The 13,329-nt window shown below is 37.4% G+C and overlaps 1 protein-coding gene across 4 annotated transcripts in view; it reads left to right on the forward strand.

Annotated features, from left to right (window-relative positions):
* Positions 1-13,329, forward strand: part of PALLD (palladin, cytoskeletal associated protein) — a 338,972-nt gene that overhangs the window by 117,898 nt on the left and 207,745 nt on the right. For all 4 annotated transcript variants that reach the window (XM_050946163.1, XM_050946157.1, XM_050946156.1 and 1 more), the window contains 3 exons: positions 6,387-6,453; positions 11,611-11,716; positions 12,718-12,792. In XM_050946163.1, coding sequence (XP_050802120.1) covers positions 6,387-6,453; positions 11,611-11,716; positions 12,718-12,792 — 248 coding nt within the window. The remainder of the gene's footprint in view (positions 1-6,386; positions 6,454-11,610; positions 11,717-12,717; positions 12,793-13,329) is intronic.

A 13,329-nucleotide genomic window follows, 5' to 3' on the forward strand; every position in this document is an offset into this window, starting at 1 on the left:
AAAAGGGTAAAATGAAAATACTTAGGCTCCTAAATCAGTTAGGCATTGCAATGCTGAGCTCGGCAATACTTAAATACCTTTACAAATCTGGGCCTAAGTCTCGTTTTCAAAGGGGATGTAGGCATCTAGGAGCCAAAATCCCATTTTAAAAATGGAACTGACTTTAGATACTGCATATTAGGTTTCGTTTATGATTTTATTGCTTCGAGATTTTCGGCTGAGTCAAGCTAGGCTTTACGCTCAACTTTGTGGCATTTCTGTGTCTCTAAAAATTCAGGGAAGGTTCTAGACATCAATGGGGAGAACCATATTGATTTTGGCAAAAATTGGCAAACTGAAAGAGGAAATGGGGGAGACACAGGCATTTTGGCATCTCTTAGCAGAGCTTAGGGCTCCAATAGTCTATAGATCAAAGAACCAGTTGATGGTACCCGTGAACACCTTCTGACATACCAATCGTGGCAGCTCAGCTCTGCTCGTCCTCCCAGTACAGTTTTAAAACATCGACACCCTGATTGAAGTATCTTCCAGACAGGAATTAAATAAAAATAATGGAAGAAAGAGTGGAATGGGGCTCACACAGATGCTGGCATAGGGGGAGGATGGATGGTAGATGCTGGTGTGTGGAGGAAGGTGGAAATGTGTGGGAGAATGCAGGAATCTGTTACGGGGGGAAATGAGGAATGGAGGGGTGTACACAGATCCCATGGGGCTTCCTGGAGTCCCTGGAATAGAAGGGCATGAGAAGATGCCACATCGGGTGCTTGGAGTGGGGAGGAATGAAAGGAGTCCCGGCCTACAGAAGCAACAAATAGTGTGATCCTCTACTTAGGATTATTTTGGCATGAAAGCCATTTTGACACGGTAACCTTTTGTAGTGTCATGATCCAAACTTAGACTCCAATCCTACAAACAGAATAAACTCGGAGAGACTACTCACAGATGTAAAGTGCCTCACTTGTTTGCAAAGTTGAGGCCTTAATTTCTAATTGAATGTACTAAATCAAACAAAAAAATTCTGATAGTCACCTAATGAATGCAGTGAGGATCTGGCCTGCATAATTTAAATATTTGCTTCTCTAAAGCTTTTAAGTCAGATTAAAATACAGGCATGTCCAGAACCAAATGCCAATAATTCTTCTCATCTTTTTTTGAATTCAAGATTGCTCATAGTTCAAGTACTGTATTAAACAACTGAAGTTAAACTATTGTGGAAGGAACTCAAAGGCGTTTTTAATTATGGCATATTTAAAGGCATAGTTGAGTTAATTCTAATTTTCCCTTTGAGTAACTATTGTTATTTCAACCATTTTTGGCATAATTTATTTCTTTTGGAGGTTTCAGTTCATAAATGCAGCCTGTTAAAATAAAATTTAACAGTTAAATATGTAAAAATAGATGGATATCGTAAACACTGGTAACGTGTGTAGATATCAACATATTAGAAGGATCAGCTCTTGACCAACAAAAAGTCCACTTTCCATTAGTAATTAGAAACTAAACAGAGATGCATAATTTAGCATTAGTACTATTTTTTATCATTTTCTAAGTGTTGTATTTTCAATATTCAGTACTTAAATACAAAGGAAAATCCCCATCCAATGAATGTGTAATCCAGGGTTCAGCAAACTTTCAGAAGTGCTGTGCCGAGTCTTCATTTATTCACTCTAATTTAAGGGTTTGCCTGCCAGTAATACATTTTAATGTTTTTAGAGGGTCTCTTTCTACAAGTCTATAATATATAACTAAACTATTGTTGTATATAAAGTAAATAAGGTTTTTAAAATGTTAAAGAAGCTTCTTTTAAAAATTAAATTAAATTAAAATGCAGAGCCCCCCTGACCAGTGGTCAGGACCAGGGCAGTGTGAGTGCCGCTGAAAATCAACTCACGTGCCGCCTTCGGCACGCGTGCCATAGGTTGCCTACCCCTGGTACAGTCACTTCTAGATCTAGAGCTGGTTTTCTGCACTGAGATATATTAGCATGCTGTTGTACATTAATGTCCTGTTAACATCCATTCCTCAAACACTCTTCTCTCAAAAGCCCCACCCACGCAAGACCACTTTCTCCTTCATTCATTCATTAGTCTACATGAAAGTTCCTTATGGGTACCCAATTTTGGGAGTAGCAGCCATGATGATAAAGCTCACTGAAACAGTTGTCAGACAGCTGCTGCTTCTGCCAACTTCTCCTCAAAGTCTTTTCTTTTTAAGAACCACAAAAAGGAGTCAGGGAGAATAGCTCATCCCCTTGCCGTTTTGTTGACCAATTAGCCCTAATTTCTGACACACTGATTTTTGATTCATTAATTTCTGTCCCATACTTTTCTTGTTTACTCGGCATAAAAGCTTAACACAGTCCTTCCTTGAATTATATCAGTGGGCCTTTTTGTTTGTACTAATAAAGTCTTTCGTTTCCCTTTTGCACCTTTCTCCATCAATTTATTGCTTTAGGTTATTGTGACATTTTATAAACTTTCATTTGCTTTTCACAGTTGAGCTCACAATTAGGGTAAATTTGTAGGCCCAGTTATTACAACGCACCTGCCTCCTAATTTTTATAGCTTAGCAACATTGAATATAGACTGAATATTTAGGTATCTGCATGATTCTTTCTTTCCCCAGAAGTCAGTCTTTGTGATGTACTAATAACTAGTTGCTTATGATTATATCAAACACAAATTTTTGAGTTTAGGTGCAGAATAAGCAACAATAATTTCTCATTTTCACTCATCTCTAAGGAAGAAATCCATACATGCCCACCAGGTATATCGAAGATTTGGATCTAAACAAAATTACTTTCTATGAAACAAGAGCATGAAAAAGCTTTATTCCCGTGTTCAAGATGTTTCCAGATACATAGATTGTTAAAATTTCCAGTTGCACAGAATGCCCCGATTAAATTCTGAGTGTGATAACTGGCAAACATCAAAATTGGAACCCCAATTCTGATATTTTTCAAAGTATTACGTTTCTTTCAAATTTCCCATTAAAGGAAGAACTAAAATCTGTGCATATAATAACCAGAATCTCAAGCAATCATTAACAAAGTGGGTAAATGGAAATTAAAGACAGCATTTTGTTTCTCAGAAGGCTATGCGGGGTCATCAGCAGTAGTTTAGTGATGAGTATAATTCATGTAGATGAATATAAATAGTCTCTGAACTGAGGGTGGGCAGTTTAGCATGCAAATGTTATGCTATACTGAGTTATAGTTAAGGTTAAAGTTTATCTATAAATGTCTGAGCTGCACCTGTTCACTTAAACCAGCAGGAGGATAAGCCTCTTTGCCACTCTGTAACAAGTATAAGTATGTGGATATAAAAGGATGGTGTCATTGCTACAAATATTTTTATATTTACTGGTGTAAAGCCTTACTTGACAGACAGATGAAAGCTTAAAAATCAACCTGATGCAATAGCAGTGTGTTGGGCATTATGACCAGTTTATTTAAACATGCTTGTGACATTACCCAGGATATCGTCTGGACTGTTGAACAGCTGTGTCCCTCAATTCTCCAATCTGGGATGCCTTTTACACTGCTTCACTGTGAGAGAAACCACTCCTGGTCTGCCCACACTCAGCTTCCAGCAAATAAATGACCCCCAGATATACTGAATGAGTGCTATAGCTAGCCAGACAGCCAGCCATGAATTATAATACAGAGTGACACCAGCAAATCCCCTGCTCCAGACTTGTTCCCAGAAATGTGCGTCTCATATTGCCCAGTAAAAGCGCATAGAAAGTCCATCATTTCATTTATAGAAAATGAGGCGCACAAATCTGATCCCAAATGAAATTCCCAAACACATTGGTTTAGATAAAACAAATTTATTAACTACAGAAAGACAGATTTTAAATGATTACAAGTGATGAGCATAAAAGTCAGAATTGGTTACAAAGAAATAAAAGGTAAAACACAAACTAATACCTAACTTAACAAACTGAGGGCTTGGCTACACTGGCACTTTACAGCACTGCAACTGGGGTGTGAAAAAACACCCCCCTGAGCACTGCAAGATACAGCGCTGTAAAGCCTCGGTGTAATCAGTGCTGCAGCGCTGGGAGCGTAGCTCCCAGCGCTGCAAGCAACACCCGTAAGGGATGTGGTTTACGTGCAGCGCTGGAAGAGCTCTCTCCCAGCGCTGGCGCTCTGGCCACACTCACACTTCAAAGCACTGCCGTGGCAGCACTTTGAAATTTCAAGTGTAGCCATACCCGAGTGAATTTAAAGCAAAAGGTTTCTCTCACAACATGCTTACAGCAGTCTGGCTGGATTCCTTTCAGCCAGAACTCTTCCCCCAGTTCAATGATGTTTCCTTTGTCTTTCAAGTGTTGATGCAGTGAGTAGAGTTGAGGAGAGAGAGGTAATCTGAGGAGTTTGCTCCCCTTTCTTATAGCATTTCTCTTCTTTGAAAATCATCTCCAGCTGGGCTTCAGGCAATAGCCAGTCTGTTCCTTTGACAAGGTGTAAATTTCTTGCTTACACTCTTTTTCCTGCCAAAGAATAGCTGCTTAACCAGATGGTTGTCCATTTGATTATGTTGACACCTAGCTGAGGTGTTGGCTAGCCTGTCTCTAGGGAACTGGTTTGAAGCTGTTTCCCCAGACTTGGAACATGTTTTAAACTAGAATTTTATAACTTTGCTTACAATGTTGCCACACATATTTTACTAGGACAATAATGATAAGCAAATTGAGCTTTCAAATGATAACTCTCAAGACATAGTTTGTACAAAATTTATCATAGTCTTGTAAAAATGGTGAACATAAAGATACAGACTGTCACAATGTTTTACTGGAAATCTTGAATTAATGCTGACATTTTAATTTTAAAAAACACAGTATATGTTAGGTAATATAATTTCTTTCATTGTGAGATCAAATGGAGCCTCTGGTGAAACCCAGGTCTATGTATATCCAGATCTTGCCCAATGATCACCTCTTTCTCTAATCTATCAAAAATATTGCCACGCTAATTATTCATAGCTATTAATAGAATCCAAGGCCAAAAGGGACTATTTTGATTGATGAGGCTGATCTCCCATGCAACACAGGCCAAAGAACTTTCCCAAAATAATTCCTTTTGAACTACAACATTTAAAAAAAATCCAATCTTGATTTAAAAATTGCCAGTGATGGAGAATTCAGCACACGCTTTGTAAATTCTTCTGTGAGGTAATTAGCCTCACATTTAAAAAATATGTGCCCTATTTCCAGTCTGAATTTGTCTTGCTTCAGCTTCCAACTATTGGATCTTTTTACATATTTGTCTGATAAATGAGGACCCTGCTATCAAATGTTTGTTCCCCATGTATAGACTATGATCAAGTCACCCCTTAACCTTCTCTTCATTAAATTAAGTAGAATGAAATTTCCTCCTCTCTACTGGCAGTTTTATTTAATATAACTTTAATAGCTACAATGTATCATTTGCTATCATTCTTGCTATGAACTGGGGACAATGGAAATCCCAGATGAATTGTTAGGAAAACCTCTAGTTAGCGGCCTATAGATTTCAGTCTGCATTTGTTTGACCCACAAAGACATTGAAAAGTCACACACATCACTTTTTTTTTTTTACATACGTTAATAGCACAGTAAGTGATTCCTTCAGGAATCTTGTATAGCGTGCATAGTATTTTTTTTTTTAGGTAGCATACAGCTGCAACTTCCTTCAATGTCTTAAATTCCTTAAATTCCCTTTCCTGGAATGGATTAAAAAAATGAATCCCCTTAAACGATTAATCTGACTGTACCAAATTCATTGTAGGTGTATCTCTAAAGCAGAGATGACTCATACCTGCCAATAGTGGGGGAAGGAGGGACAGAGTGAGGGCAGCCAGCCTCAGCAATGTTACTGAGCATGCTTAGGACTAGCCAAGCAGCAAATCCAGGGGGGAGGGGAGACATGTGACCCATATACTCCTCCCTCTGCATGTTGCCACTTCTCCAAAGACTTCCATGATGTTAAACCAGGTAGGAATGAATATGGCCCATTAACTCATCTTTTACATAAAAATAGTATGCATGAGGTTTTTTTCTTAATTTGCCTTAATGTGAAGGAGTTTAAAACCCAGGAAAAACAATTTGTGATCAAATTAGCAATTAACCTCTAATAATATATATCAGCACAGTCATGACTCCCAAACTGTTTAAAGATCATAAAGACATGTCAGGCAAAAAGAAAAGCTACAATATTTTTCAAAAAAAGAATTTCCAGCTCTGCATTGAAATGATTTCACTTATACTACATCCTATAAGTCAATTCAGTGTAATGCTTTGAGAATACTACTAAAGAAGTATAGTATTTACTTTTGAAATTAAGCATAATGGAGATTGGGGAGTGTATAACAGCACTGAATATACCCTTTTTTCCCCCCCAGGTGTCAGCTCAACAGATTCTGAGAGTGAAAGTTTAGTTTTCAAGTCAAAATCTGGAGCTATGCCACAGTAAGTGTGCTCAGAAACACCAATGATATACAAATTTTCTATATAACTGTATAAGAATGGTAGCAAAACTGTTTTGCTACATCTGTCCTTGCTGAGGTTACTCCAAAAGAAGAGGCTAACTGGTGTTAATCAATGATCAAGTTGTGTTAAAGTACAATACCGGACCTTGATCCTGGGACGTGCTACATGCAAGCTTTACTGTAGGCTCAGAGCTATCAAAACAGAAAATAACTTTAGACTAATGGACATCTGTTTAAAAGAAAATATGTTGACGTATAATGCATGCAGAAAATAGCTATACGAAGGTTAACTTGACTGTACTCACAAAACATCTAGTGAAGGAAATTTCTTAAAAAACAAAGTCAATTTAACTTACTTGTGGAAGAAGGTTTAATATAGGCTGGAAAATTACTATCTGTATATATTAGGGCTGTCGATTAATTACAGTTAACTCACACAATTAACTTTAAAAATAATTGTGATTAATTGCAGTTTTAATTGCACTGTTAAACAGTACAGTACCAATTAAAAAAATTATTAAGTCTTTTGGATGTTTTTCTACATTTTCATATATATTGTCTTCTGTGTTGTAATTGAAATCAAAGTGTATATAATTTTTATTACAAATATTTGCAATGTAAACATTATAAACAAAAGAAATAGTATTTTTCAATGCACCTCTTACAAGTACTGTAGTGCAATATTTATCATGAAAGTATCAGAGGGGTAGCCATGTTAGTTTGGATCTGTAAAAGCAGCAAAGAATCCTGTGGCACCTTATAGACTAACAGACATTTTGGAGCATGAGCTTTTGTGGGTGAATACCCACTTCATTGGATGCATGTAGTGGAAATTTCCAGGGCAGGTATATATATGCAAGCAAGCAGGAGATAACGAGGTTAGTTCAATCAGGGAGGATGAGGCTCTGTTCTAGCAGTTGAAGTGTGAAAACCAAGGGAGTAGAAACTGGTTTTGTAGTTGGCAAGACATTCACAGTCTCTGTTTAATCCTGAGCTGATGGTGTCAAATCTGCAGATGAACTGAAGCTCAGCAGTTTCTCTTTGAAGTCTGGTCCTGAAGTATTTTGCTGCAGGATGGCCACCTTAAGATCCGCTATAGTGTGGCTAGGGAGGTTGAAATGTTCTACAGGTTTTTGTATATTGCCATTCCTAATATCTGATTTGTGTCCATTTATCCTTTTCCGTAGAGACTGTCCAGTTTGGCCGATCTACATAGCAGAGGGGCATTGCTGGCATATGATGGTGACACCATCACAGGACCTAACCAGATCAGCCACACCATCACCGGTTCATTCACCTGCACGTCCACCAATGTAATATACGCCATCATATGCCAGCAATGCCCCTCTGCTATGTACATCGGCCAAACTGGACAGTCTCTATGGAAAAGGATAAATGGACACAAATCAGATATTAGAAATGGCAATATACAAAAACCTGTAGGAGAACACTTCAGCTTCCCTGGCCACACTATAGCAGATCTTAAGGTGGCCATCCTGCAGCAAAAAAACTTCAGGACCAGACTTCAAAGAGAAACTGCTGAGCTTCAGTTCATCTGCAAATTTGACACCATCAGCTCAGGATTAAACAAAGACTGTGAATGGCTTGCCAACTACAAAACCAGTTTCTCCTCCCTTGGTTTTCACACCTCAACTGCTAGAACAGGGCCTCATCCTCCCTGATTGAATTAACCTCGTTATCTCTAGCTTGCCTGCATATATATACCTGCCCCTGGAAATTTCCACTACATGCATCTGACGAAGTGGGTATTCACCCACAAAAGCTCATGCTCCAAAACGTCTGTTAGTCTATAAGGTGCCACAGGATTCTTTGCTGCTTTTATCGCGAAAGTGCAACTTACAAATGTAGATTTTTTTTTTGTTACATAACTGCACTCAAAGACAAAACAATATAAAACTTAACGCCTACAAGTGCACTCAGTCCTACTTCTTGTTTAGCCAATTGCTCAGACAAACAAGTGTGTTTACATTTTACAGGAGATAATGCTGCCCATTTCTTATTTACAATGCCATCTGAAAGTGAGAACAGGTATTTGCATGGCACTTTTGTAGCCAGCATTGCAAGGTATTTATGGCCAGATATGCTAAATAGTCGTATGCACTTTCATGCTTCAGCCACCATCAGGGGCGGCTCTAGCCATTTCGCCGCCCCAAGCACAGTGGCACGCTGCGGGGGGCGCTCTGCCAGTCACCGGTCCTGCAGCTCCAGTGGACTTCCCGCAGGCATGCCTGCGGATGCTCCACTGAAGCCGTGGGACCAGCGGACCCTCCGCAGGCACCTCTGCGGGAGGTCCACCGGAGCCGCCTGCCACCCTCCCGGTGACCGGCAGAGCGCTCCCTGTGGCATGCCACCCCAAGCACGCTCTTGGCATGCTGGGGCCTGGAGCCTCCCCTGGCCACCATTCCAAAGGACATGCTTCCATGCTGATGACTCTCATTAAGAAAAACAATGTGTTAATTAAATTTGTAACGGAACTCCATAGGGGAGAATTGTATGTCCCCTGCTGTTTTACCCACATTCTGCCATATATTTCATATTTTAGCAGTCTCAGATGATGACCCAGCACATGTTGTTCATTTTAAGAACACTTTCACTGCAGATTTGACAAAACGCAAAGAAGGTACCAATATGAGATTTCTAAACATAGCTATAGCACTCGACCCAAGGTTTAAGCATCTGAAGTGCCTTCCAAAATCTGAGAGGGACGAGGTGTGGAGCATGCTTTCAGAAGTCTTAAAAGAGCAACACTCTAACGTGGAAACTACAGAACCCGAACCTCCAAAAAAGAAAATAACCTTCTATGGGTGGCATCTGACTCAGATGATGAAAATGAACATGCATTGGTCTGCATTGCTTTGGATTGTTATCAGGCAGAACCCGTCATCAGCATGGATGCATGTCTCCTAGACTAGTGGTTGAAGCATGAAGGGACATATGATTCTTAAGTTCATCTGGCACATGAATATTTTGTGATTCTGGCTACAGCAGTGCCATAAGATCACCTGTTCTCACTTTCAGATGACATTGTAAACAAGAAGTGGTCAGCATTATCTGTTGCAAATGTAAACAAACTTGTTTGTCTGAGTGATTTGCTGAAAAAGAAGTAGGACTGATTGGACTTGCAGGCCCTAACATTTTACATTGTTTTATTTTTGAATGCAGGTTTTTTGGATGCATAATTCTACATTTGTAATGATATCAAATGATATTATTTCATGATAAAGAGATTGCACTACAGTGCTTGTATTAGGTGAATTGAAAAATACTATTTCTTTTTGTTTTTTAGAGTGCAGATATTTCTAATAAAAATAAATATAAAGTGAGCACTGTACTCTTTCTATTCTGCATTGTAATTGAAATCAATGTTTGAAAATGTAGAAAACATCCACAAATTTAAATAAATGGTATTCTTTTGTTTAACAGTGTGATTAATAGCGCAATTATTCATGATTAATTTTTTAATCACTTAACAGCCCTAGTATATATAATACATACATCTCCATGACAAAGAGGTAAATTTCCCAGTAGTTTAGCTGAGCCAAATTTATATTTGGAAATACTTTGGCAATACTGAATTTGAATAAACATTTTGGGGCAGGGGGAAGCATTCATGTAATGGTATATATACCAATGTTCCCATTTAAAAGAGAGTTTGAATTTTGATGTATATGAAATTTGGAAAAGTACATTTTTGAGAGTTAAAGCAAAATAAACATTTTTACAACTTTGTGAAATTTTACCCAAAACAAAATGTTGTTGCTTGTTCACCTGTATCCAATATCTTACTTAGTTTTTAAGTTTTTGGATGTTCCCAGAAGGAGAGAAAAAGGGTGGACATAGTGATAAGAGTTTTCTCTGAAATGTAAACAAGCAATAATATATCTGTTTATATTGTGATAGCTGTTTCTTTGCAATGTGAAAATAGAGCAACTTATTTTCCGGATTAAATCTTAGAATTTGCAAAGTATTTTATAATGCAAGAAGCCTTACATTGTTTATGTTCAACACTTTTTCCTATCCTGGATATTCAGAATTGTGTATTATTGGTTTTTTCACAGAAATCTCTGACAAACATATTGTGCTAGCAACAGCATATGTGCTGCATCTCCTGTCCTTGTTGAATCTCCTTCTTTGATTAGGTATAGAAAATATGCAGTGTTACAAGTGTGGGCATCATTAAGGATCGGATCTACCATCCTTGCCCATGATTGCTCTGAGTAGTCATTCTGAAGAAAATTCACTACTTGTGGAAAAGTGGGTATTTAATCATTGTGAGTAAGGGTGGTACAGGCTGGATCTAGCTTTATGAAATCTTAGATGTCAGCTGTGCACATTCAGAAGTTATATCATTTAAACCATGATTCATTGATTTTTATAATTTTCTAGAATCTATCCCCCAAACCAAAACAAAAGCATTAATCCTCAGAGGACTTGAGTGGATGTCAAGTTTGTGTTTTTAAATAAAATGTTTTGTTTTACAATTTAAATACTTCCATAACTGAAAAGCAGCTGATGAAGGGACTGAGTTCAAACCTTCCAACATATACACCCTTTGGGCTGATATTCTCTGTCTTTGCTCGAAGTTAATATTTTGGAAGGTTATGAGCATGGACTAAGATGGAAGCTGATTTTGTAATTTTAATTTGGCAGTGTGATCAGCATGAGTTTATAAATTGCATAGAGACAAAGATAGTTAGGAGGGGGGATAGACAATAAAATATAGTAGAAAGACGAAGTGGTTCAGGTAATATTTTATTGGACCAACTTCTGTTGGTGAAAGACACATGCTTTCCAGCTTACACAGAGCTCTTCCTGAAGGTACTCAGTACCTTACAGCAGGTACTCAGACATCTTTGTTGGTCTCTAGAGCTCTGTGTAAGCTGGAAAATTTGTTTCTTTCACGAACAGAAGTTGGTCCAATAAAAGATATTGGCTCACCCACCTTGTCTGTCTAATATCCTGGGACAAACACAGCTACAACAACGCCGCAAATAAAATACAGTGTCATCCCTTTCAAATCCTGTAAGAATTTTGAGTTTACGTTGGTTCCAAAATAACACATTTGATAACTGTTATATGATCTGAAAAAATTGTTTTTTTTCCCCTTTTTTCCCAGAGCCCAGAAGAAAACCACTTCTGTTTCTTTAACAATAGGATCTTCTACTCCAAAGGCTGGAGTCACCACAGCTGTAATTCAGCCTATCTCTGTACCCATTCAGCAGGTACTCAGACATCATGTTAAGTCAGTCAAATATATTAAATCTCTCTCTCAAAATTAAATATAGGGGGGTGAAATTGCCATTTTGGAGGGTGAGGGATCATACGTCATATTATTTAACTTGAAATCATTAAACTGCTATTTGCAATCTGAAGATTAATTTAGTAAAAAAAAGATGTTGAAGTTACTTACACAGAATGGGGGCAAATAAAGTATTTGAGCATGTGCACAAATGTGCTATATAGGTTTTTACACAACAGTCATAACCATAATATCTGAGCACTTGAGAATGTACTGAACACTACACAGTATGGTACATTAATATGATTTATGATAATTCTTATGTGTATTCTTTTTATACTGCTAAGAACTCCCTATGCATATGATGTTTAATTGCATACTTTTAGCACAAAATGACTCTTTCATTTTTATTTTCTGTGGTTAACTTAAATCAAATGGTTGTGGTTTCAGTTATACTTTGCTGTTTTTTACATCAGCTGTTGGAAATAAGTTTGCCTAAAGTGATTGTAAGTTATAAAGTATCTATGTTGGTCTCTAGACCATCACATTTTCTCTCAATATTAACTTAATTGAAATTAACTCCTCTTCCTCTCTCCTTTTGTTACAAGCCCTTCTTAGATTTTTTTTTTAACAACATATTACATTGTTATATGGTACGTAATAATAGGAGATGCAGAAGTACTTCATTTTGGGGAGATATTTTAAAGATGATCAGATACAAAACACACACAACTCATTAAGGTAATTGGGAACACAATTCTCGTGTGGAGCATCGAAACCTTTAAATCTTGCATTTTGATTGCAGAAGTACACATGTGAAATAGTAATGTCACACAATGATTGTACTATAATAAAAACTCCTTTGCAGGATTATGTAGTTGGATTTGCATTAGATCTATATTGATCATATTATCAGAGCATATTCAAACTTTACAGTAATAATACATTTAGCGCTTCAAGTGACTGTCATTTTTTATTTTGTAGGTTCAAAGCCCTACTTCATATCTGTACCGACTAGATGGATCCAAGCCTGTCTGCTCCACACCCATTTTTACAAAGGTCTGTTTTCTTTATCATTTATATTTAGTCTACGTTTTACTTTCCAGTCTCTAATAATGCATGAATCTTTTAATTGCATTAAAACATATACTTTATATAGTTTTTTTATGTGTCCTTTTCCTTGTAGGTACTAGTGGCCACTTAAGAAAAGCAGCTTTACATTGTAATAGTGAATGTCCTGTTCTTCTGCTCTATTGAAATGTTTTAAAGAATTAAATGTGCATTTCTATGTGTTTGTAGCATACCTATCACTATTGTACTTGGCCATGGCTACAAAAATTAAAAACGAAACATTTGGCAACACATGCTAATAAGAAAGACCCATTCCCACAATTGCATCCTGGATAATAAAATCTAATGGGTTTGAAGTTATTTTAACAATAACGGATGTGCTCATCAAGTAACACATTTTAGCTAGGAGTATTTATAGGATGATTGTAGAAGTTACAAAACTCTTTACATGTCACTAAAATTCAAACCACCAGTTTTTTTCCAATTTTCTTTAACTACTTGTTCTGTTCTTTTCCTTCTCTTTGT

Source organism: Gopherus flavomarginatus, chromosome 3, assembly GCF_025201925.1.
Source record: "Gopherus flavomarginatus isolate rGopFla2 chromosome 3, rGopFla2.mat.asm, whole genome shotgun sequence".
Lineage (NCBI taxonomy): Eukaryota > Metazoa > Chordata > Testudines > Testudinidae > Gopherus > Gopherus flavomarginatus.